The sequence below is a fragment of the Mustelus asterias genome, chromosome 5 (assembly GCF_964213995.1).
Source record: "Mustelus asterias chromosome 5, sMusAst1.hap1.1, whole genome shotgun sequence".
In the NCBI taxonomy this organism is placed as follows: Eukaryota; Metazoa; Chordata; class Chondrichthyes; order Carcharhiniformes; family Triakidae; genus Mustelus; species Mustelus asterias.
Genome location: NC_135805.1, coordinates 39,796,465 through 39,823,361, shown reverse-complemented (window position 1 = coordinate 39,823,361; position 26,897 = coordinate 39,796,465). Strand labels below are relative to the sequence as shown.

Sequence of the window (26,897 nt, the reverse complement as noted above, 5' to 3'; positions counted from 1 at the left end):
GCCTACATTCAACCATCAGTCTCAATAAGCTATTGTAATCGTGCAGTACAACATGCTTCATCTACCAATTGGCAACAAAAGCAATCAAATGTGAAGTCATATTTGTCGTCAGGTTTTCAATTATCTCTCTCAACTCTGATGTCTTAAGGGGAGGTCGTGTCTCACAAACTTGATTGAGTTTTTCGAGGAAGTGACGAAGATGATTGACGAGGGTAGGGCAGTGGATGTTGTCTACATGGACTTCAGTAAGGCCTTTGACAAGGTCCTTCATGGCAGACTGGTGCAGAAGGTGACGTCGCATGGGATCAGAGGTGAGCTGGCAAGGTGGATACAAAACTGGCTCGGTCAAAGAAGACAGACGGTAGCAGTGGAAGGGTGCGTTTCTGAATGGAGGGCTGTGACAAGTGGTGTTCCTCAGGGATCAGTGCTGGGACCTTTGCTGTTTGTAATACAATATATATATATATATTATATATATATATATATAAATGATTGAGGAAAATGTAACTGGATTGATTCGTAAGTTTGCAGACGACACAAAGGTTGGTGGATTTGCGGATAGCGATGAGGACCATCAGAGGATACAGCAGGATATAGATCAGTTGGAGACTTGAGCGGAGAGATGGCAGATGGGAGTTTAATCCGGACAAATGTGAGGTAATGCATTTTGGAAGGTCTAATACAGATAGGAAATATACAGTAAATGGCACTACCCTTAGGGGTATTGATAGGCAAAGGGATCTGGGTGTACAGGTACACAGGTCATTGAAAGTGGCAATGCAGTTGGAGAAGGTAGTCAAGAAGGCATACAGCATGCTTGCCTTCATCACTACCAAAAGGATGTGGAGGCTTTGGCGAGGGTACAGAAAAGATTTACCAGGATGTTGCCTGGTATGGAGGGCATTAGCTATGAGGAGAGGTTGGAGAAACTTGCTTCGTTCTCACTGGAGCGACAGAGGTTGAGGGGAGACCTGATAGAAGTCTGCAAGATTATGAGGGGCATGGACAGAGTGGATAGTCAGAAGCTTTTTCCCAGCGTGGAAGAGTCAATTACTAGGGGGCATAGGTTTAAGGTGCAAGGGGCAAGTTTTAAAAGAGATGTACGAGGCAGATTTTTTACACAGAGAGTGGTGGGTGCCTGGAACCTGTTGCCGGGGGAGGTAGTGGAAGCAGATACGGTAGTGACTTTTAAAGGGGCGTCTTGACCAGTACATGAATGAGATGGGAATAGAGGATTATGGTCCCCGGAAGCGTAGGGGGTTTTAGTTAAATCGGGCAGCATGGTCAGTGCAGGCTTGGAGGGCCGAAGGGCCTGTTCCTGTGCTGTAATTTTCTTTATTCTTTGTTCACACTATAGAGCACTATACCAATAGCAATATTTTGTTTTTTAATTAGGGTGGTTCATTACTTGCAATTTGCTCATAACATCCAATCTCTGATCTTGTTAGTGGTTCAATGTCATTTCAATGTAATGGAACAGCAATTTTAAATTGTCTCCTTTGTAGCAACTAACAATGCACAAAATTAAGTGCTATGTGTGGGGTAAACTGTAATATATTTTTTGGAAATTCAGGATAATTTCTTGCTAAGTGGACTGTGCAATCAACTGCACAAAACCATCCCCTATAATCTCTTAAAGTTACCTGCACATTTTGGCATCTATAATTTTTAATATAGTACCTGCAGCTTCATTAAAATACCCCAAGACATTTTCACAGGGATATTACCAAATAAAATTTGACATCAAACCACACGGTAGCACAGTGGTTAGCACTGCTGCTTCACAGCTCCAGGGACCTGGGTTCGTTTCCCAGCTTGGGTCACTGTCTGTGTGGAGTTTGCACATTCTCCTCGTGTCTACGTGGGTTTCCTCCGGGTACTCCGGTTTCCTCCCACAGTCCAAAGATGTGCGGGTTAGGTTGATTGGCCAGGTTAAAAATTGCCCCTTAGAGTCCTGAGATGCGTAGGTTAGAGGGATTAGCGGGTAAATATGTGGGGGTAGGGCCTGGGTGGGATTGTGCTCGGTGCAGACTCGATGGGCCGAATGGCCTCCTTCTGCACTGTAGGGTTTCTATGAAAGATATAGGACAGCTTGGTCAAAGAGGGAGCAGTCGGTGAGCCTCGCAGTATGTCACTATGGCACTATCCAAAGAACCAAAGGTTCAAAACAAAATTGAAGACAGTGGTGACTTTCACAGTCAGTGGTGCATGTGACCACCAGATCTTCCTCTAGGATGCAGATGATACAAAGATATGTAGAGGGACAGGTAGTATTGAGGAAGAGGGGGGGGGGGGGGTTAGCATTCATGTCGAGAGGGCTAGAATAAAAGAGCAGAGATGTATTTCTGAGGCTGGTCAGACCCCATTTGGAGTATTGTGACCAGTTTTGGGCCCCGTATCTAAGGAAAGATGTGCTAGCCTTGGAAAGGGTCCAGAGGAGGTTCACAAGAATGATCTCTGGAGTGAAGAGCTTGTTGTATGAGGAATGGTTGAGGACTCTAGGTCTGTACCCGTTGGAGTTTAGAAGGATGAGGGGGTATCTTATTAAAACTTACAGTATACTGCGGGACCTGGATAGAGTGGACGTGGAGAGGATGTTTCCACTAGTGGGAAAAACTAAAACCAGAAGGCACAACTTCAGGCTAAAGGGACGATCCTTTAAAACAAAGTTGAGGAGGAATTCCTTCAGCCAGGGAGTGATGAATCTGTGGAACTCTTTGTCACAGAAGGCTGTGGAGGCCAGGTCATTGAGTGTCTTTAAGACAAGAGATAGATAGATTCTTGATTAATAACGGGATTGGGGTAATGGGGAAAAGGCAGGAGAAAGGGAATGAGAAAACTATCAGCCATGATTGAATGGCAGAGCAGACGCAACAGACTGAGTGGCCTAATTCTGCTCCTCTGTCTTATGCTGCAGATGTCTGCCACAACCTAGCATATAAATCTCAGCCTTTAGGATCATTGCCCTTCTGGGTGGCCAACAAAGCTAAACCTCTGTCCATGTTATATGGGTGTAGTCTGTTGCGAACTCGATACCTGTGTTGCTCCCCTCATGGCTGTCCATCCCCAGCTCCATTCACAACATATCCTTGCTGTTGTGATGTTGAATGCGTTCTTCATCTGAAGCTTAATCAAAAGCTGTCATGACACCTACCCACCCACTGTTCTTAAAAAAACAGAGGATAGCAAGGGCACAGATGTACTCTAGGTGGGAGACTTCAATGTCCTGTATCGAAAAAGATTTGGTAGCACCACTGACTGAGCTGATCAAGTCCCAAAGAACATTTCTGCCATAATGAGCCTGCAACAAGTATTGAGAGAACCAACAAAAGAGAAGAAACTACTTGACCTTACTCCACAAATCTACCAGTCGCAGACGCATCCATCCATAACAGCATTAATAGGAGCGATCAATACACCAAAACATTGCGGTGTGTGGCACAATCACCATACTGAGATAGATTCAGAACAGATCAAGTAGTTGAAAACTAACCACCAGCAGCACTTCACGGCCTGGCACATCTCTCATTCTACAATTATCATCAAGTCAGGGAATCAACTTTGGTTCTATGAAGTGCTATTACGATTATCGTATGCACCGATGAACAGCTAGATGTCAAATTTGAAATTCTTCAGTCAGTTGGCAGCCTCTTCATTCGTGTGGTGTAGGGCAGTGAGATGGCCACTGACGCACAGGTTGGGACACTTGCTGATAATATGCATCATGGTTTGCACTTCGCCACAGTTGCGCAGGGGTTAGTCATGGTATCCCCAACAGAAGAGGTTGTTGCGGCAGGATCTGTTTCCAGTGCGAAAGCTGTTCAGTTTGACCTATGCAATGTGTAGAAGATTGAAGCCTGGGATTTCCAACATGGGATCATCAACCAGGTGCTAATTCTGGGCTGCATTTTTGGGGTTGTGTCACAGGTACTTCCACGGGTCCATAGCAGAACTGCCTGGCTCGGATAGGTTAGTCCAAATTGGCCACTTGAGATGAGGCGTTTTTTGGTAGGTGGGTGACGTCTTCTACCAGTGGCAGGTCTGAATTTTTGTGTACTCTTTCTAGCAATCGTGCTGTGCTAGTGTCATGATGGAATTGAGGTGGCGCAATGTTGCAGAGCACAGGTAACCAATTTATGTTTGTTCCTGAGTTGTTCCTTATGGTTTCATTCAGTTGGACATCAACCAGTCTGTACTGCATAGAGTTCTTCCAGACAGATGCACAGTACGCAGCTACTGAGTAGCAGAGTGTGTGATCCCTGAGATAGGCAATTTCATTGCCTCTTCCATGTGCTGGCTTTATGAATTCAAAGTAGTCTGTTTTGGAGAAGAAAAGTGATGGTGTCAGCAACCCAGGCTGTTAGGACTCTAGAAAGCTTGACCAGTAGGCCCTTGTGCCAAACAATGCCGTAGGCTGTAGTGAGATGCGGTAGATAACTCCAGTTTTGAAAGTCATTTTCAATTAAGGTAAGTACCGCTATGCTCTGCTCCTTTCAGAATCCAGCTTGGTCCACAGATAGTGTATCTTCCATGGTTGGTTGAACATGGTGCAAGATAATCCGCTCTAGCAATTTATAAGACATGGATAGAAGAGAAATTGGTCTGTAACTGGATACTTCTTTAGGATCATTGCCAGGCTTTGGGATTGCAATGGTCCTAGTTTTCCACCAAATATTTGGTGGTTGCGTCTCCTCAGTTTCCTGGTCAGGAATACAGAGAGCCATTTTGTCACCACAAGGCCAAGGTGCATAAGAAATTCAGGGTAGATTTGTTCATAACCCACAGCTTTGCCAGGTTTCAGTTGCCTGATTGCTGACTTAACCTCATCTGTATTTATGGCTTCAGATGCTTCGGCTGGTCTTGCGTTCTTTGGCCTTTTGAAGGATTTTCAAGGTTCAATGAAGTGTGCAGGATAGATGCCAAAAGTAGCCATGGGTAGATCTAAAAATGAAGTGCCAATCTGGCAAAACCACAACACAGGATGACATGTATGCTAAACAGCAGAAAGAGGAAGTGACAGACAGAGCAAAGCAATCCCACAACCAATGATCAGATCAAAGCTCTGCAGTCTTGCCACATCTAGGCGTGAATGATGGTGCACAATTGAACAACTAACGGGAGACAGCAACACCACAAGCATCCTTGCGCATAGTGATGGAGGAGCCCAGCATATCAGTGCAAAAGACAAGGCCAGAAATGCCAAGAGATCTACCTCAGCCCCCTCCTAAGGTTCCCGGCATCACACATTCCACTGTTCATTCCATTCAATTCACACTACATGATATCAAGGAACAGCAAAGCCAATGGATATAGTAAAGGCAATGGCTCCAGACAACATTCTGGCTGTGGTACTGAATACTTTTTCTCAAGAACTAGTTACACCTCTAGCCAAGCTGTTGCTGTTCAACTACAATACAGGCACCTACCCGACAAGTTAAAGATTGTCCATGTATGTCTTGTCCACAAAAAGCAGGATAAATCCAATGCATACCCATCAGTACCCTACAATAGCTACCCATCAGTCAACTCTCAATCATCAGCAAAGTGAAGAAAGACGTCTGACAGTGCTATCGAGCGGCAATTACTCAGTAATAACCTGCTCACTGATGCTCAGTTGGGTTCCGCCAGGGCTACTCAGCTCCAAAACACATATCGCCTTGGTTCAAACACTGTCACCAGGGCTGAATTCAACAGTGAAGTGAGAAAGACTGCTCGACATCAAGACAACATTTGACCATGTAGCTTCAAGGTGCCCCAGAAAAACTGAAATGAAGGAAAAAAAACTCCACTGGTTGGGGTCATAGCTAGCACAACAGAAAATGGTTGTTATTGCAGACCAATCATTACACCCAGGACATCGCTGCAGGGGTTATGCTGATAAATGTTCTAGGCCCAACCATCTTCAGCTGTTTTGTCAATCGCTTTCCCTCCAGCATGTAGTCAGAGTGGGATGTTCGCTGATGACTTCATAGTGTTCAGTAACTTTCGCAGTGGTTGATATACTGAAACAGTCTGTGCCCACATGTAGCAATACTTGGATAACATGCAAGCTTCAGCTGGTAAATGTTCACACGATACAAATGGAGCGGCACGGTAGCACAGTGGTTAGCACTGCTGCTTCACAGCTCCAGGGACCTGGGTTCGATTCCCGGCTTAGGTCACTGTCTGTGTGGAGTTTGCACATTCTCCCCGTGTCTGCGTGGGTTTCCTCCGGGTGCTCCGGTTTCCTCCCACAGTCCAAAGATGTGCAGGTTAGGTTGATTGGCCATGCTAAAATTGTCCCTCAGTGTCCTGAGGTGCGTAGGTTAGAGGGATTAGCGGGTACATATGTCGGGATATGGGGGTAGGGCCTGAGTGAGGTTGTGGTCGGTGCGGACTTGATAGGCCAATTAGCCTCTTTCTGCACTGTAGGGTTTCTATGGTTCTTTCTATGATAAATGCCAGACAATGGCTATGTCCATCATCTCTGAAAGAGAATCTAACCCTCTCCCCTTGACATTCAACAGCATTACCATCACTGAATCCCGCAACATTAATCAGAAACTGAACTGGACTAGCACAATAAATATTGCGGCTATAAAAGCATCTCAGAGGCTAGGAATCCTGTAGCGAGTAATTCACCACCTAACTCTTACACCACCTTGGCGGCACGGTAGCACAGTGGTTAGCGCTGCTGCTTCACAGCTCCAGGGACCTGGGTTCAATTCCCGGCTTGGGTCACTGTCTGTGTGGAGTTTGCACATTCTCCTCGTGTCTGCGTGGGTTTCCTCCGGGTGCTCCGGTTTCCTCCCACAGTCCAAAGATGTGCAGGTTAGGTTGATTGGCCGTGCTAAAAGAATTGCCACTTAGTGTCCTGAGATGCGTAGGTTAGAGGGATTAGCGGGTAAGTATGTGGGGATATGGCCTACGTGGGATTGTGGTCGGTGCAGACTCGATGGGCCGAATGGCCTTTTTCTGCACTGTAGGGTTTCTATGATTCTATGACTCTACAGAGCTTGTGCACCTACAAGGCACAAGTCAGCAATGTAATGGAATTCTCTCCACTTGCTTGGTTGAGTGCAGCTCCAAGAAGCTTGACATCATCCAGACCAAAGAAGCTCAACTGTTCAGCATCCCATCCATCACCTTATTCACTCCTTCAACTAGTGCTCAATGGCAGCAGTGTACCATATAAAAGACGCAATCCTGCAACTTGCCAAACCTGCTTCAAACCTGTTCCAAATCCATGACCTCTAACGCTAAGAAAGACAAGAGCAGCACACATATGGGAACACCACCACCTGCATGTTCCTCTTCAAGCCACACATCCTCCTGCCTTGGAACTATATCACAGTTACTTCACTGTCGCTGGGTCAAAATTCTGAACTCTCTCCTTAACAGCACCGTGGGTGTACCTATATCAAATGGACTGCAGCAGTTCAAGACGTGGTTCACCTCCACTTTCTCAAGGGCAACAAATGCTGACCTTACCAACAAGGCTAAAAATAAGCATTTCTGTAATTAAGTCTAATTGCAATTATACGGAGCCTTGGTGAGACCACACCTCGAGTATTGTGTACAGTTTCAATCTCCTTATACGAAGAAGAATATTGAGGGAGAACAATGGAAGTACACCAGACTAATCCCTGGGATGGCAGGATTGTCTTGGTTGAGGAAACTGGGCCTGTTTTCTCTACAGTTTTGAAGAATGAGAAGTGATTGCGTTGAAAGCTACAGAATTCTTATAGGCATGTCAGGGTAAATGTGGATCGAATGTTTTCCCTGGCTGATGTGTCTAGCACAGTAAGAAGTCTCACAACCCCAGGTTAAAGTCCAACAGGTTTATTTGGTAGCAAATACCATAAGCTTTCGGAGCGATGCCCCTTCGTCTAGAACCAGGGTCACTGACTCAGAGTAAGGAGCAGGCCACTTAAGACTTAGATGAAGAGGAATTTTCTCATTCATTGAAATTTTCTACCCCAGATGGCTGTGGAAATTCAGCATGTTCAGGACAGAAATGAATTGATTTCTGGACACTAATGACATACAGGGAAATTGGGAGAGCACAGGAAACTGACATTTAGATGATCAGCCATGATCTAATTGAAGGGTCGAATGGGCTGCTCTTGTGCCCATGTCCAACATCAACAGCTTTTTTAAACATTTAATTATTGCACAATAAACCCACGACATGCAATCCAAGGCTCACATCTCCGGGTGCAACAGTAGATGATTCAGAATCACATTTACAGAACATTAAAGCCAATATCTCAGATTCATAAGGCTGTTCAGAAAGACATAATTCTAGTTTTTATCTAAAGGTATCGAATATAAAACCAATGAGGTAATCTTAGGTAAATAATGCGTTATAAGAAGTTATGAGGAGAGGTTGGGTCGGCTTGGATTGTTTTCATTGGAGCAGAGAAGACTGAGGGGAGATCTGATCGAGGTGTACAAGGTTATGAGGGATGTGGCCAGAGCGGATAAGGAGCAGCTGTTTCCCTTAGTTGAAGGGTCAGTCATAAGGGGACAAAGGTTCAAGGTGAAGGGCAGGAGGTTTAGGGGGAATGCGAGGAAAAACTTTTTTACCCAGGAGGGTGGAGACAGTCTGGAATGCGCTGCCTGGGAGGGTGGCAGAGGCGAGTTGCCTCACATCCTTTAAAAAGTATCTAGATGAGCAATTGGCACATAACAACATTCAAAGCTATGGGCCAAATGCTGGTAGAAGGGATTTGGTGGGAGGTCAAGTGTTTCTCATGTGTCGATGCAGACTCGATGGGCCGAAGAGCCTCTTCTGCACTGTATGATTCTGTGATTCTAACACCTTATTTAGATCTTAGAGTTTGATGTGCAGTATTGTACTACACATTATAGGAAGAACACTGAGGTTTTAGAAGCAATGCAATGGAAATGCAATAGAATGCTGCTTGATATGTGGAAATACAAAAATGAAAAAAGATTTAGAAAATTTTTTTTGTCAGAGCAATATCAATTATGATCGAAAATTTAAATTATGAAAGAATGTTACAAAATAAGAAAGGCATTCACAAATATCGTAGCAATAGAAAAATTAGTTCCATGTCATTTAATAGGTCTTTTTGACATTATCTTACACAGAATACTTCCCAAAGTAAAGACTTCTAATGAGAAAAACATACCCAATGATACCACCCTTCACAATTTTCCTCTCCAAAGACTTTGAATGCATTGTTGTCCACCAAACCCATTATTCCTGCAATTTCTTATATGGGGCGGCACGGTAGCACAGTGGTTAGCACTGCTGCTTCACAGCCCCAGGGACCTGGGTTCGATTCCCAGCTCGGGTCACTGTCTGTGTGGAGTTTGCACATTCTCCTCGTGTCTGCGTGGGTTTCCTCCGGGTGCTCCGGTTTCCTCCCACAGTCCAAAGATGTGCGGGTTAGGTTGACTGGCCATGATAAAATTGCCCTTTAGTTTCCTGAGATGCGTAGGTTAGAGGGATTAGTGGATAGAATATGTAGGGATATGGGGGTAGGGCCTGGGTGGGTCTGTGGTCGGTGCAGACTCGATGGGCCGAATGGCCTCTTTCTGCACTGTAAGGTTTCTATGATTGCTATGATCTTTCTAAATTAGGTTACTATCCTTGCTATGGTTCAAACTAAAAGCATGGATAAATTTTGGATGACTACATCTCATGGTCATTATCGCTCTTCTACTTTTCTCCAGCCCTGGACATAATCAACCACACCATCCTCTTCCAATATCTCCTGCTTGATTTCTCTTTTGCCTATTAGTGTATCCAGCAATGGAATATTTTCTCCCACCTGCATGCAGCTATTTTTGGAATCTCCTAAAGATCCATCTCTAAACCTGTACCCTTTCTTATCAATATGCTGTCCCTTCGCAACATTATCTGTAGCCACTGAGTGGCTGCACTAATGGCATTAAGCTCCTTCTCTCTACCATAATACAGAATCATAGACGGAGGCTATTCGGCCCATTAAACCTGCAGCGACAATAATATATAGCTAGCACGAGGGGACATAGCTTTAAATTGAGGGTTGATAGATATAGGACAGATGTCAGAGGTAGGTTCCTTACTCAGAGAGTAGTAAGGGCATGGAATGCCCTGCCTGCAGCAGTAGTGGACTTGCCAACATTAAGGGCATTTAAATGGCCATTGGATAAACATATGGATGATATTGGAATAGTGTAGGTTAGATGGGCTTTAGATTGTTTTCACTGGTCGGCGCAACATCGAGGGCTGAAGGGCCTGTACTGCACTGTAATGTTCTATGTTAATCCCATTCAAGCTCTGTCCCCGTAATACCACATATTTACCCTGTTAATCCCCCTGACACTAAGGGGCAATTTAGCATGGCCACTCAACCTAACCTGCACATCTTTGGAGTGTGGGAGGAAACAAAAGCAGCCAGAGGAAATCCATGCAGACACAGGGAGAATGTGCAAACTCCACACAGACAGTCACCCAAGGTCGGAATTGAACCCGGGTCTCTGGCGTTGAGGCCACAGTGCTAACCACAGTGTCATCATGCTACCAAATACCCTCCAGACCCCTGAATTATTTTCCCTGTTGTCCTGCTTATCGACCAACAATCTTGGATGAGACACAATTTATTCTAGCTCAGAACAAGGAAATCTAAAACCTTTGACTTCAGACCCTAGCACAAAATTTAATATCTTCAGCATTCACATTTTGATTCTGCCCCAATGAAGCACTTTGGAACTCTTGAAAACAATAAAGGCATTAAATAAATGCAAACTTCCTGTGATGCAGATTGGACAAATACCACCTCCGAGAACTCATTAGCTTTCAACCTAAAATTCAGCCTCAGCTCAACAACAAGCTTTTCTTCAAAAAGAAATCTCCTTACCCTGAAGATAACTGAGCTTGAGGTCTGTCATGTGAGTGGAGTTTTTTTCTACAATCGAACGCCGGTGCTGCAGAAGTTTCTCAATTAGCTCCAATCCTTCAGGTCCAAGAAGTTCAAACAGCTAAACAAAATAGAGAATTTTGAAACAACAAGGTTTAATAAATGAATTATGTACAGATATTCCTCACAAATATAATACTCATCACTTTACTGACAGAAAAAGATGTAACCATATCGGTGCTATATCGATATCTATATTTTATAAGATTTTTATTTAATTATTTTATAGGATGTAGGTAGGCATCACTGGCTAGGTCAACATTTATTGCCTATCCCTAATTATCCTCAAGAAGGTGTTGGTGAGCTGCCTTCTTAAACTGCTGCAGTCCCTGAGGCCTAGGTACAGTGCTGTTAGCAAGGGAGTTCCAGGCTTCTGACCCAGTGACAGTGAAGGATGGTGGGCATCATGGAGGGGAACATCCAAACGTGGTGTCCCCATGGGTTTGATGCCCTTGTCCTTTTGGGTGGTGGCAGTCATGAGTTTGGAAGTTGCTGACTAAGGAGCCCTGGTGAGTTCCTGCAGTGCATCTTGTAGATGCTACACACTGCTGCCACTGCACATCGGTGCTGGAGGGAGTGAATGCTTGTGTAAGGGGTGCCAATCAAGCGGATTGCTTTACCCTGGATAGTGCCAAGCTACTTGAGTGTTGTTGCAGCTGCACTCATCCATGCATGTGAAGAATATTCCATCACACTCCTGCGCCTTGTAGATGGTTGACAAGCTTTAGGAAGTCAGGAGATGTGCTGCTCACCACATGATTCCTAGCCTCTGACCTGCTCTTGTAGCTGCTGTATTTGATATAGCTAGTCCAGTTCAGTTTCTGCTCAATGGTAACACCCAGGATGCTGATAGTGGGATATTCAGCGATGATAATGCGACTGAATATCAAGGAGTGAGGGTTAGATTCTCCATTGTTAGAGCTAGTAATTGCCTGGTACTTGTGTGCCTCAAAAATTACTTGCCACTTGTCAGCCCAAGCCTGTTCAGATCTTGGTACATTTAGATATGGACTGCTTCAGTGTCCAAGGAGTTGCAAATGGAGCTGAACATTGCGCAATCATCAGTGAACATCCCCTCTTTTGACATTATGATGGAAGGAAGGTCATTGATGTAGCAGTTGAAAATGGTTGGGCCTAAGAAACTCCTGCAGTGGCATCCTGCAACTGAGATGATTGATCTCAAACTACCATAAACTAACATGGCCATCTTCCTTCGTGCTGGGTATGACTCTAAACAGCAGAGATTTTCCCGATTCCCATATACTCTATTTTTCTTGGTCTTCTTGATGCCATGATGGGTCAAATGTTGCCTTGATGTCGCGAGCAGTCACTCTCACCTAACCTCTTGCCAAAGTAGAACGTACAGGGTAAATGGTAGGACTCTGAAGAGTGCAGCTGAACGGAGGGATCTGGGAATACAGGTACAGAATTCCCTAAAAGTGACGTCACAGGTGGATAGGGTCGTAAAGAGTGCCTTTGGTACATTGGCCTTTATAAATCGGAGTATCGAGTATAAAAGTTGGAGTGTTATGGTAAGGTTAGAGAAGGCATTGGTGAGGCCGAATTTGGAGTATTGTGTACAGTTTTGGTCACCTAGTTACAGGAAGGATGTAAATAAGGTTGAAAGAGTGCAGAGAAGGTTCACAAGGATGTTGCCGGGACTTGAGAAGCTGAGTTACAGAGAGAGATTGAATAGGTTGGGACTTTATTCCCTGGAGCGTAGAAGATTGAGGGGAGATTTGATAGAGGTGTATAAGATTTTGATGGGTATAGATAGAGTGAATGCAAGCAGGCTTTTTCCGCTGAGGCTAGGGGAGAAAAAAACCAGAGGGCATCGGTTAAGGGTGAAAGGAGAAAAGTTTAAAGGGAATATTAGGGGGGGCTTCTTCACGCAGAGAGTGGTGGGAGTGTGGAATGAGCTGCCGGATAAAGTGGTAAATGCGGGGTCACTTTTAACATTTTAAAAAAACTTGGACGGGTTAATGGATGAGAGGGGTGTGGAGGGATATGGTCCAAGTGCAGGTCAGTGGGACTAGGCAAAAAATGGTTCGGCACAGACAAGGGCCAAAAGGCCTGTTTCTGAGCTGTAATTTTCTATGGTTCTTGCGTTTAGCTCTTTTGTCTCTGTTTGAACAAGGCCATAATGAGGTCAGGATCTGGGTGGCCCTGACAGAACTCAAACAAACTGAGCATCAGTGAGCAGATTACTGCCAAGCAAATGACACTTGATAGCACTGTTGATGTTCCTTCCAACACTTTACTGACGATTGAGAGTTGACTGATGGGGCAGGAACTGGCCAGGTTAGATTTGTCCTGTGGTTTGTGTACAGGACGTACCTTGGCAGATTTCAACCTTGCCAGATAGATGCCAGTGTTGCAGCTGTACTGGAACAGCTTGGCTCGAGTTTATAGTTCAGTACAATTAACACTTTGAACTGTATATTCTTCCTGACCACAGAATGTACTTTTTTGTTTTCTCGGCAAGGACTTTTAAGACATTTATTCATAACATGCATTGGCTGGTAGTAAAAGAAAAATATCTGAAAAGAGAAAAGGCAAAATGAAGGTGTGATCACAGCTGGTGAATACTGAAATAATCACATCTCATAGGAATAGTTCATCATCACTCTATACTTGAGTATTTCACCATCAACCCCAAAGCACTTCACTCAAATCATTGAAATCAAATATCTATCAAACACTATTTATTGCAAAAAAAAATCAGAAAACAAAATTATATCCCCCCCTTAGTACAATGAACTGCCTAAGTCTATTAAAACTGTAACACTAGCTCCATTATTGTTCAAGAATCACTCAGCATCACCCTTGGGCTCAGATGACGGTGATAAGCTAAGAGGTTGAAGCCTGATATGGCAGAATTTAAAATTACCTTCTCACGTTCTAGTTCTCATTCTTTCACAGAATGTAGGCTAGGCCAACATTTGTTGCCCATGCCTAATTACCTTGAACTGAACACTTCAGGGGGCAGTTAAGGGTCAACCACATTTCTGTGGATCCGGAGTCACACGTAGGCCAGACCAGTTAAGGATGTTAGATGTTCTTCCCCAAGGGACATTAGTAAACCAAGTGGGTCTTTACAACAACCATTGATAATTTCATGGTTACAATTACTGAGGGTAGTTTTATATTCCAGGTTTCTTTTTATTAATCAAATTTAAATTCCACCAGCTGCCATGTTGGGATTTGAACCCTTTAGGCTGGGTCTCTAGATTTCTACTCCCGTGATATTACAACTACACCACTATCTCCCGAGAGATATTTTACATATGTAAATCTTATAACATTTACACCAACACCATCAAATAGTGGAAATACAGGTGGAAACGCACGTTCACTCACAGCCTTCTTTTCTCATAGTGTCAGGAAGCAGAGGTGATCTAATAGCCCCAGAAAACCATAGGTTGCTCTACCTTTGAGGGGCAGACCTGACCGGTGGTGATCTAACATGAGGATCACCACACCTCATGCCTTCATGAATACCCTCAGCCGGTACGGGAACTGAACCCGCACTGTTGGCGTTTTTCTGCATCATTAGCTGTCCAGCCAACTGAGCTAAACGGAAATAAGGTACAGGTTTAAGCGAGTTTAATTTAGTGTTTCTGAAGTAAAAGTTTATTTATTAGTCACAAGTAAGGCTTACATTAACACTGCAATGAAGTTACTGTGAAATTTCCCGAGCCGCCACACTCCGGCACCTGTTTGGGTCAATGCACCTAACTAGCATGTCTTTCAGACTTCTTTCTGTGCAGTAAAGGGTAAAACTCTAGTTAGATTTGTTTAAATAAAGGTGTTTGCGTGTATGGGGTGATTGGTTTAATTTTAAACTGTGTCTCTATTGTGCTTAGAGTTTTTTTACAGCGTGAAAAATTAACAAGAGCTTGGAGAAAGAATGAGCTACTGCTTAACCACCAGAGGCCACTTTACAGGGATAAAAACCTTTTAAGTTGCGTGTAACTAAACTCAAAGCAGAAGGAGCTTTAACAGAGAGAGAAGGAATAGCTCTCACAGCCCTGCTAGAAGAAAAGCCGTAAGAAGTCTCACAACACCAGGTTAAAGTCCAACAGGTTTATTTGGTAGCAAAAGCCACTAGCTTTCGGAGCGCTGCCCCTTCGTCAGGTGCGTGGGAGTTCCTGTTCACAAACAGGGCATATAAAGACACAAACTCAATTTACAAAATAATGATTGGAATGCGAGTCTTTACAGGTAATCAAGTCTTAAAGGTACAGACAATGTGAGTGGAGAGAGCGTTAAGCACAGGTTAAAGAGATGTGTATTGTCTCCAGACAGGAGTTAGTGAGAATTTGCAAGTCCAGGCAAGTCGTGGGGGTTACAGATAGTGTGACATGAACCCAAGATCCAGGCAATGGAGTACGGGGCAAGAAAGCAAGTCCCAGAGAAACTAAATGACAATTAGCTCCAGAAAGGAGAGAATGAAGAGAAGCTTCCAGAAAGATTGAAAAAAAAAAGGAAAACAGGAACTTGAATTTGAACAGGGTATACTGTTCACTGAAATTAAAGACAGGAATGGAAAGAGCGAGTTTTATTCAGTTGGGGACCGAGTACCTGAGGGATTGTGTGAAAAACCTGAATGCTCATGGCTATTCAAAACAAAGGAATACCGAAAGGAGAGTTGGAAATCCTGGAAGTGGAATCTTTGCTGGGAACAGCTGAGGGAAAGCAGCGTTTGAATGAAGATTCTACGGCATGTCTATTCGTGTGTGGAGTTTGGAAACACTCACGTGGAAGCCAGAGTTCAGCAAGATAGCTGGCTCACAGTGTAATAATAATCAGCTGGGGGGAAACTTCACAAAGCTCAGAAGCTCAATTGGTGCCATTCACCTCTTGGCTTCAGAGCGGGGTGTTGTCTGACCATCTGTTGAGTTACTGAGAACATTACAGCCTAGGATATACTTTGTGACCTGTGTTATTCTTAAAATCTGCATACGTTTGTGAAGATTGTGAAGGAGTAACGAAGTGAAGGTATTACGGTCAAACTTTTCAGGGGGAATTTTCCCATCCCACCCGCCACAGGAATCGTAGCGGGCAGGGGGCGGACCATGCTGGGTCCGTTGACCTCGGGCGGGACTTCCCGGTTTTGGGGCGAGCGCGGCTGGAAAATCCCACCCTTCATGTTTAATAAATGTTTTTTTGTTGTTAAAAGCAAATCGTCTTTCCCGTGAGTGTTCAGCAAAGTTTTCGAAAACAAAAAGTAGAAGTTAGTATTTTGACCTTGGGTTACTTTCTGGGAACTTCCCGTCTAGTAGTATCAAATGAGATTGTAACAAAAGTGACCCTGAGATTATGCTGTGGTAACTGGACTGGTAAACAGCTCCACGAAGCAAGAAAACTTTATCAACTGCAGATAGGCGAGCAAATATCAGAGTTGTATAACTGTCTATTTTTTGAAAGCATTATCTGCATTTGAGTCACTTCACTTAAATGAAGGAGAAGTGCTCTGAAAGCTTGTGATTTTAAATAAACCTGGTGTCGTGTAACCTCTCATCCCTGCTTTTGAGTATCATTGGCAAAGCCAACATTTATTATTACACTGAAAAGCTGGTAGCGTGGAGGTTCTTAATCTTTGTGAAATACACATATCACAAAGGGACGGCACAATGGCACAGCGGTTAGCACTGCTGCTTCACAGTGCCAGGGACCCGGGTTCAATTCCCGGCTTGGGTCACTGTCTGTGCAGAGTTTGCACGCTCTTCCCGTGTCTGCGTGGATTCCCTCCGGGTGCTCCGGTTTCCTCCCACAGTCCAAAAGACATGCTGGTTAGGTGCAGTCGTCATGCTAAATTCTCCCTTCCTGTGCCTGAACAGGCACCGGAGTGTGACAACAAGGGGATTTTCACAGTAACTTCATTGCAGTGTTAATGTAAGCGTACCTGTGACACTAATAAATAAATTTAAACTTAGAAATGAAAGTCTCTCTAGACCACTTCGGAGAACAGTTTAAAGGGGAATCAAAGATTAACAGGAGGTGTGACAGTCCGGGCGTGTGCCTCCCATGGGCACAGGAGAATCCCAAAGCAAGTACACATACCACCAACCAACACCCCCCCCCTCCCTTTTGCCCATCACCAGCTCATGCCGCAAAAGCTTAGTGTCACAGGTATGCTTACATTAACACTGCAATGAAGTTACTGTGAAAACCCCTTGTCACACTCCGATACTCAAAAGCAGGATGAGAGGTTACACGACACCAGGTTATAGTCCAACAGGTATATTTAAAATCACCAGCTTTCAGAGCGCTGCTCCATCACCAGCTCATGCCGCAAAAGCTACAGACTTGGCGTGGGCCTTCCTCACCGCTGGTAAAATAACGGCAAGGAAAGAATGGCGTAATTAAGCGGCTACTTGAGGGTCCCCCCACCACCCTCTCCCCCCACCATAAAATGAGAGACAGCTCAGGGGCAGGGAAGCAAGACACGCATTGCATTTTGCCAGCCCCACCCACCTTCAAACCCGCCAGCAGGGACTGTTAAATTCCACCTCCAGCATGAAAATACAGTGTCCTAAACCAATGCCCCCAACAGTATCTTTTCAAAGTAGTCTTTAATTTCTACCGCTGCATTATAGGTTTAATTGCCATTGTTTTTGGCAACTATTGCAGAGACATATTTCATATGTTTTCAGATATAAGCATTCATTATGCCACTTACTAGAACTTCTTAAACTGGAGAGTCAACATGGCTTTGTGCGTGGTAGGTTATGTTTGACCAATCTATTAGAGTTTTTCGAGGAGGTTACCAGGAAAGTGGATGAAGGGAAGGCGGTGGATGTTGTCTACCTGGATTGTCTACCCTCGTGGGAGGTTAGTTAGGATGGTTCAGTCGCTAGGTATACATGGGGAGGTAGTAAATTGGATTAGACACTGGCTCAATGGAAGAAGCCAGAGGGTGGTTGTGGAGGATTGCTTCTCTGAGTGGAGGCCTGTGACTAGTGGTGTGCCGCAGGGATCGGTGTTGGGTCCATTGTTGTTTGTCATCTATATCAATGATCTGGATGATAATGTGGTAAATTGGATCAGCAAGTTTGCTGATGATACAAAGATTGGAGGTGTAGTGGACAGTGAGGAAGGTTTTCAAAGCTTGCAGAGGGATTTGGACCAAGTAGAAAAATGGGCTGAAAAATGGCAAATGGAATTTAACGCAGACAAGTGTGAGATATTGCACTTTGGAAGGACAAACCAAAGTAGAAGGTACAGGGTAAATGGTAGGACTCTGAAGAGTGCAGCTGAACAGAGGGATCTGGGAATACAGGTACAGAATTCCCTAAAAGTAACGTCACAGGTGGATAGGGTCGTAAAGAGTGCCTTTGGTACATTGGCCTTTATAAATCGGAGTATCGAGTATAAAAGTTGGAGTGTTATGGTAAGGTTAGAGAAGGCATTGGTGAGGCCGAATTTGGAGTATTGTGTACAGTTTTGGTCACCTAGTTACAGGAAGGATGTAAATAAGGTTGAAAGAGTGCAGAGAAGGTTCACAAGGATGTTGCCGGGACTTGAGAAGCTGAGTTACAGAGAGAGATTGAATAGGTTGGGACTTTATTCCCTGGAGCGTAGAAGATTGAGGAGAGATTTGATAGAGGTGTATAAGATTTTGATGGGTATAGATAGAGTGAATGCAAGCAGGCTTTTTCCGCTGAGGCTAGGGGAGAAAAAAACCAGAGGGCATGGGTTAAGGGTGAAAGGAGAAAAGTTTAAAGGGAATATTAGGGGGGGCTTCTTCACGCAGAGAGTGGTGGGAGTGTGGAATGAGCTGCCGGATAAAGTGGTAAATGCGGGGTCACTTTTAACATTTAAGAAAAACTTCGACGGGTTCATGGATGAGAGGGGTGTGGCAGGATATGGTCCAAGCGCAGGTCAGTGGGACTAGGCAAAAAATGGTTCGGCACAGACAAGAAGGGCCAAAAGGCCTGTTTCTGAGCTGTAATTTTCTATGGTTCTATGGAAAACATATTCCTTTCTTAGAAACTTAAAATGTAAAATCATAGAATGGTTACAACACAGGTCATTTGACCCTATACATCAACGCCAGCTCTCTGCAGAACCAACTCAGGTAGTCCCAATCACCTGCTCTTGTTCCATAAACCTGCAATTTCTTTATCTTCACATAATTCTCCAATTCTCTTTTGAAAGCCACAAGTGAATCTTCCTCCACCACATTCTCAGGCAGTGCATTCCAGATCACAACAATTCGGTATGTAACCACGTTTTTCCTTGTGTTCTTTGATCTTGACCCTTCTGCCAACTGAAACAGTTTCTCCCTATCTTCTCTGTTCAGACCTCACCCGATTTTGAACACCTCTATCAAATCTGCTCTGAACCTTCTCTGAGGAGAACAGCTCCAGCATCACCAATCTACCCATTAAACTGAAGTCTCTCACTCATGGAACCATTCTCGCAAATTATTTTCTGGATCTCCTCTACAGCCTTCACATCCTTCCTAATTGTGGTGCCCAAAATTGGATACAATACTCCCAAATCAATGTTTTATAAAGGTTCACCATAACTTTCTTGCATTTGTACTTTATCCATCTATTTATAAAGCCCCATTTCTAGATCATTAATTTAGATCATGAAGAGCAGTGGTCCTAATACTGACCTCTGGGAAAACTCATTACTTACCTTCCACCAATCCAAAGTCAATTCTCACTCGCCGCTTTCTATCACTCGGCCAACTTTGTGCCGATATTGTCACTTTCCTTTTTATTCCATGGGCTTTGACTTTGCTAACAAGCCTGTTGTGCGGCACTTTACCAAAAGCCTTTTGGAAGTCCACACCAACTACACTACCCTTAGCAACTTTCAATTTTTCAAGCTACAAGTCTATAGTGGGAAAAACAGCAATACAGCTTACACTCTTGCAGCCCCTAAGCTGACTTACCTCATTTTGAAGTTCATCATCACTTTTAGTAGATGCCAGCATCTCGAACAATGTTCCACACAAGTCATCGGTCGTTGGTCTTTCTGTTGAATCTTGTAAGGTTCCAATAATATAGCGATCAACTTCTTGCCTTAAAAATGAACCATCCACTTTGTTTGAAGATTTCAAATCTGGATTGTCAACTGATCCATTTTTAAAATCTCCTTGATGATTATTTAAATATTTATCGTAATCTAGACTGAAATCCTTTTGGTTGTATGACTCCCAGTTCAAGGGCAATTCCTCTGAAGGTTCCAAAGCAAATGAATCAAATGAGAAATTAATGTTTTTACCGAAATGTACTTGAGAAATCTGGCTTGCAGACTCATTTGCACAAACTAATTTCTGTAGTTCTTCTTCACTAAAATTCGAGGCAATCCTATAAACTGCATTACAGGCAGTAGTGGCAGCTGAAGAAGGGAATGGGCCAAACATTTGTTTGACAGCTTTTGTTTCTTCATGTCCAACGTGGTCCTTATCGTGAAAAGTTTTGAAGAGAAAAACTGCAGCACTTTCAACAATCTCCTGTTCCTGTTCAATGCCAACTGCAAAGAAAATTCAGATTTTTACTTAAACCATTGAAATTTCAGCTGCTATACAGACAAGACAGTCACTAGCATACAATTAACTAAAAATGTGACAAATTTCCTCCGAATTAGAAAAGCTTTGAAAATCCAGAGTTTAACATTTTATGCTATTAGCTGAAAATTTCCTCACAGATTCGTCTATGCTGCTATACATTGCATTAATCACTCATTAAGTCCTCACATACTGTAAATCCCTAAACAGTACGCAATGAGGAATAAAATTCCATTGAAAAATTACGTGATGTAGTTGTGACGATATTGTGTCTTTAAGAAAAGTATTTGTGTCATGTTTCTGCTGAAGGGACTGTCTTATACTTCAACTCTGATTACAATGCTGAATTATCTACAGTCATCAGCCCACCTCCAAATCATGCAAGTTAATTGCTCCTAATTATTGGAGTGTTTGCTTTACTCTGGGCTAATGCATTAGGGTTCTGTTAGGGTCATCCCCTGGGGTTTGATTAGGTTGACTGACAAGAGAATTGTGTGTGGGTGAAGCTAGGTTTAGAGACAGAAAAAGCAGGAAGTGTCAGTTTGAATTTGAAAAGAGCAATTGCTCTTTCTATCTCTCTCTCGCTCTTTCTGGAAATTGAAGTCTGGGGACCTACTAGAAAACAGGTACCTCTCCAGAGATCTGCAAAAGGCAAGAGGCATTTTCTCCCTCTCTCACTGGAGTTCTGCTCTATGAAGACAGGTTTTCCTCTGGAGGTTGCCGTCTGGGAGTCAAAAGACGGGTGTCTTTCTGTATCTCTGTGCAGAGAAGTTACAAGGCTGGAGGACTAGGAATTCATGTAAGCCTGAGTGTCTTGCTAACTTATTCTTCAGAGGAATTTATACCTATGTAGATATTGCTTAAATTGGAACTAATAGAACCAGGTAGCAATTAAGAATTATACCTTGTCATGTTGAAGTATTTAAATTGGTAAAAGTTATGCTAGTTCTGTGTTATATTTTAACTGTGTTGTTGAATAAAGTTTTTTTTAATAAAAGCTTCCTAGTAGGTCAATAGAATCACACTTGGAGCGGAACACCTTATGTTCACACTAATGCCAAAATCAAAAATAGTTGGCATCTAGGTTCACTTCATAATCTACCTTGGAGTTTCTCATTTGGTCTCTAGAATAGTCTAGAATAGATCTCTCAGCAATGCCCATACAAGCAAGAATTCTAAGATCTTCCAATTGTATTTTCAGTTCCTTGAAGGTGCACATTAGTTGAGCAAAAAATGCAACCTTGATGCTTCAAACTTTGGATAGATCACAAATTCAGCCATCTCAACTATATGCACACAAGTTTAAAAAGGAAAAGCTTTTAAATTATAATATTGACACCTGCATAAAGAGGCAATTCAGGGTAAAAGGATCTGCACCACAAGAAAATTAGACATTATTGAACCTATGAACAGAAACTTAAATCATGCATAAAATTCCAAATGTTATTCAACATCACATTTTTGTTCAAGGAAAAATGTACTCTAATCAAAATATACAAAAGATTATTACAAGTGGAGTTTGCACCTTCTCCCTTTCTATGCATGGATTTCTTCAAAGTGCTCCGGTTTCCGCCCACAGTCCAAAGATGTTAGGTTAGGTGGATTAGCCATGGCAAATGCAAGGGGTTGGGGGATAGGGCAAAGGGCCAGGGTGTAAAGCTCTTTCGGAGAATTGGTGCAGACTCGATGGGCTGGATGGCCTCTTTTTGGCACTGTGGGAATTTTATGGTTCTCATTATAGTCAAAGTCCAAATGAGAATCAGTGTAAGTTACTATTTATGAAAGCCCTAGTCATTTTAGTGTATATTTTAGGAATGATTGCTTATTGTTTGAAGGCAACTAACCTTCTCATATAAAAGCATGACCTGAAAATTTAATTTTATTGAACAAATTATGAGCATTAAAAATTGCATTTTTTTCTGTGTTGACCCAATATAAGATTAAATGCATTTGAATACTGTCTTATTACAGTTTTTGCATTTAAAATACACTAAATTTTATGCTCACTTTATGCCTGATTTGCTGCCCTTACCAATACAAAATAAAACACATGACATGCAAAGAAGAATACAGTGTGCACAATGCATTAACCCTCCAAATGTCATGAGCAGTACTTCCAACATCCTCAAAATTTTTGCGATATTATAAGAAAGGATTAAACAATGCTCCGAAAAAAAATTGTTCAGATGAAGAGCCTTAAGGAGGGTCTAATAATTTATGTCATCACCAAAGGCCAAAGAAAAAACAAATCTTCGATAACAGACTTCATTGTTTCATCCTTCAGAGGAGCTAAAGGTTCTTTCCCTTACTCATTTCTATAAATATTACCAACAAAAGAAAGCACATCAGGTTTAATCCCACTTCCCATTGACTAAAGTTCCAATCTGTACTTGTTTTTGCCATAAAACTAGTTTGCATTATAACATAGCTGTAGCAAATCAACATTAAAGCTCCCAAAATTGTTAATGACCCAAAATGTGATGTATTCTACTTTGCAATATCAGAATAAATTTTCATAATGCACAGTTCAGTAGAGGGCACATTGAATACACTTTCCACAACAAACCATTTTCATAAACTCTATTCCACAAGTCATGTTTGCCTTTTTGATAATGTGGAACAAGAGTAAATTTTATGTTTTAGTACATTTCCAGTTGAAACATAATAACCACTTTCAAATTATAACCTGACTGTAGCAGCCTCAAACAAAAGTTTTTGTCAGACATTTAATGGAGGTTGGTGCTAATTCAAAGCAAAACCATATCATTTTTCCTGTTCAAATCTGTTATATGTACGTGTTGAAGTCGGCTAATTTTCCCTCACCAAAGTATTGCCTCATGAGCAGAGATAATAGAGAAGGGCATATAACTACCAATTAACCACAAGAGTGTTACACAATGTTAGAACTACACTTAACTATACTTAAAGTATCAAATCAAAACTGAAATGAAAGCATCATGCCAACATACAAAAATTGAGCCAAAAGAATTTTTAAAATTGTAATTTAAAATATACAGTCTACGGTGCATATTTACCAAATGACAACTGAACAGATTCACTGCCAAAAATAAAACAGATAATCTATGTTTAAGTGTGTGTCAATCCTCAATGAAATGATTCAAAGGTATGCTAAAATGCAAAGAAAACATATATTACATTCCATGATACTGCTCTCTGAAAGTGGCAAAATTCTGTCATTAGAGAACCCAACATTAAAATTGGGTCATGAACTGAAGGGTCAGTGTTATTCAAAAGGTCATGTGTGATTAGTCAGGGCTTACTTCTGAAGGTGCAAGATGAATACGCAAATGAATAATTGCCCACAATCTATTACTGCCAACTTGATATAACTGATAACTACATTTTTATTTAATTCTCCAAAACACAATCCTAAATTGCGACTAATTTACAAACCAATGATCTCACGTATATTTGTACAAACTTTCCACAATTTAATTTTAAATAGGTGATAAGATATAAATAAAAGCAAAAACTGCAGATGCAACAAAAACAGAAAATGCTGGAAAATCTCAGTAGGTCTGACAGCATCCGTGGGGAGAGAATAGAGCCAACCTTTTGAGTCTAGATGACCCTTTGTCAAAACTGACAGCAAAGAGAATCAGCTGAGATTTATAGCATGAGGGTGGAATGGGACAAAGGGAATGTAAATGAGGGTACAGAAGGCTGAGGAGGTGCCAAAAAGTGTCCATTAAGTGATCAGAATGCATGAATGGCAGAACAGAGATTATATTGTTAAAGGACTACCTGAAGAATGTGGCAGTCCTTTATAAATAGTTTTTACTGGCCTTAACTTTGTTGTATTAATAACCTGCCACCGTAAAGAAAAAAAGCCATTCTAGTTTGCTAAGTAGCTAAGTCCTGCTTCAGAATGAAGGACAATTCTTTCCCTTGCCCCAAACCTTTTTAACTTCTACTCAGTCCGGAACCTAATTACACTTGGAACAGTACAAATGACCAAGTATTAATATGTCAGACTTGGCTCAGTGACAGCATTCTCACCACTGAGTCAGAAGGTCTTGAACTCAAGGCCCCTCCACTGACTTGAGCATGTAATCTAGGGTGCCATTTCAGTACAGAGAATGCTGCACTTTGAATGAAATGTTCATTGGAGCTCCCATGTGCCTTCTCAGCTGAACATGAAAGGTTCCATTGTACTACTCAAAGATGAGCGCACAGCTCTCCCACTATCTTAGCCAATATTCATCCTTTGATTAATATCACTAAAACAGATTATCTGGTGAGTTTGAATGATGAAGCTGTTCCTCAAATTAAATTCTGTACACGGCCTCTAAATCTCGTACTCTTTGTCCCCTATCCTAGCTTGCAAATCTGATCAGTTCCTTTGAAAGAATACTATGGAACTTCCTTTTTAGATAAAAAAGCCCCCTTTAATCTACAGACTCTCTCCTGTGATACAAAAATCAACTTTCTTGCTCTTACTGTATTTGTAACACGCGACAGGAGGGTTTTCCAGCCGTTGTACTATGACACACTTGGTATTATTGTGAGAACTGTCCAAGTGTGCCATGATGTTTTGTACAAAGGTAATGAAAATCAAATGTAAAACAAACATATTATTTCACCTTATGCAATATTCAAAGTAACCAAAACTACAACTCATAAAATTTGTGAAAATTAAACACCAAATACTTTAAAAGTGAGGTAGCAGTTTTTCGATCCTAAAGCATGAACATTCTGAACGTAAGCAGCCAAAGGGTGAAAGCAAGACATGATAGTTTTTCCTAGTCACCATAAAAACCAAGCAATGGCATTTGCACGCTTTTTTAGGGAAAGCGAAACAAGGCAAAACAACTAGCAGATGCAGCAAAATTAACCGTATCCACATTTCTTTGCCAGATCTATATTATATCCCCTGATCTAAGAAGAAATGGATGAGTTTAATTCCTCTGCTTATTCAATTCATAATGCGAAGAGGTGGCATTCAGGCACCTGAACCGAATGCTGCATGTGGAACAAATGTCGGGCTAAGAATAGTTGAAAATAGTTAAGTTGAGCGGATTTTGAAAATGTGTCTGTGCACGCTGTTGAACACAGTAAGAAGTTTAACAACACCAGGTTAAAATCCAACAGGTTTATTTGGTAGCAAAAGCCACACAAGCTTTCAGAGCTCCAAGCCCCTTCTTCAGGTGAGTGGGAATTCTGTTCACAAACAGGGCATATAAAGACACAAACTCAATTTACATGAATAATGGTTGGAATGCGGATACTTACAACTAATCAAGTCTTTAAGATACAAACAATGTGCGTGGAGAGAGCATCAAGACCATAAGACCATAAGACATAGGAGCGGAAGTAAGGCCATTCGGCCCATCGAGTCCACTCCACCATTCAATCATGGTTGATTTCAACTCCATTTACCCGCTCTCTCCCCATAGCCCTTAATTCCTCGAGAAATCAAGAATTTATCAATTTCTGTCTTGAAGACGCTCAACGTCTCAGCCTCCACAGCCCTCTGTGGCAATGAATTCCACAGACCCACCACTCTCTGGCTGAAGAAATTTCTCCTCATCTCTGTTCTAAAGTGACTCCCTTTTATTCTAAGGCTGTGCCCCCGCGTCCTAGTCTCCCCTGTTAATGGAAACAACTTCCCTACGTCCATCCTATCTAAGCCATTCATTATCTTGTAAGTTTCTATCAGATCTCCCCTCAACCTCCTAAACTCCAATGAATATAATCCCACGATCCTCAGACGTTCATCGTATGTCAGGCCTACCATTCCTGGGATCATCCGTGTGAATCTCCGCTGGACCCGCTCCAGTGCCAGTATGTCCTTCCTGAGGTGTGGGGCCCAAAATTGCTCACAGTACTCCAAATGGGGCCTAACCAGTGCTTTATAAAGCCTCAGAAGTACATCCCTGCTTTTGTATTCCAAGCCTCTTGAGATAAATGACAACATTACATTTGCTTTCTTAATTACGGACTCAACCTGCAAGTTTACCTTTAGAGAATCCTGGACTAGGACTCCCAAGTCCCTTTGCACTTTAGCATTATGAATTTTGTCACCGTTTAGAAAATAGTCCATGCCTCTATTCTTTTTTCCAAAGTGTACGACCTCGCACTTGCCCACGTTGAATTTCATCAGCCACTTCTTGGACCACTCTCCTAAACTGTCTAAATCTTTCTGCAGCCTCCCCACCTCCTCAATACTACCTGCCCCTCCACCTATCTTTGTATCATCGGCAAACTTGGCCAGAATGCTCCCAGTCCCGTCATCTAGATCGTTAATATATAAAGAGAACAGCTGTGGCCCCAACACTGAACCCTGCGGGACACCACTTGTCACCGGTTGCCATTCTGAGAAAGAACCTTTTATCCCAACTCTCTGCCTTCTGTCTGACAGCCAATCGTCAATTCAATCCAATCAAGACAGGCTGAAGAGATTTGTATTGTTTCCAGACAGGACAGCCAGTGAA

The 26,897-nt window shown here is 42.5% G+C and overlaps 1 protein-coding gene across 1 annotated transcript in view; it reads right to left on the bottom strand.

Moving 5' to 3' along the window:
* The window catches only part of ascc3 (activating signal cointegrator 1 complex subunit 3), a 562,510-nt gene that overhangs the window by 510,793 nt on the left and 24,820 nt on the right, over positions 1 to 26,897 (bottom strand). The window contains exons 4-5 of the mRNA XM_078212424.1: positions 19,825 to 20,408; positions 10,854 to 10,974 (exon numbers count right to left, since the gene is read on the bottom strand). Coding sequence (XP_078068550.1) covers positions 10,854 to 10,974; positions 19,825 to 20,408 — 705 coding nt within the window. The remainder of the gene's footprint in view (positions 1 to 10,853; positions 10,975 to 19,824; positions 20,409 to 26,897) is intronic.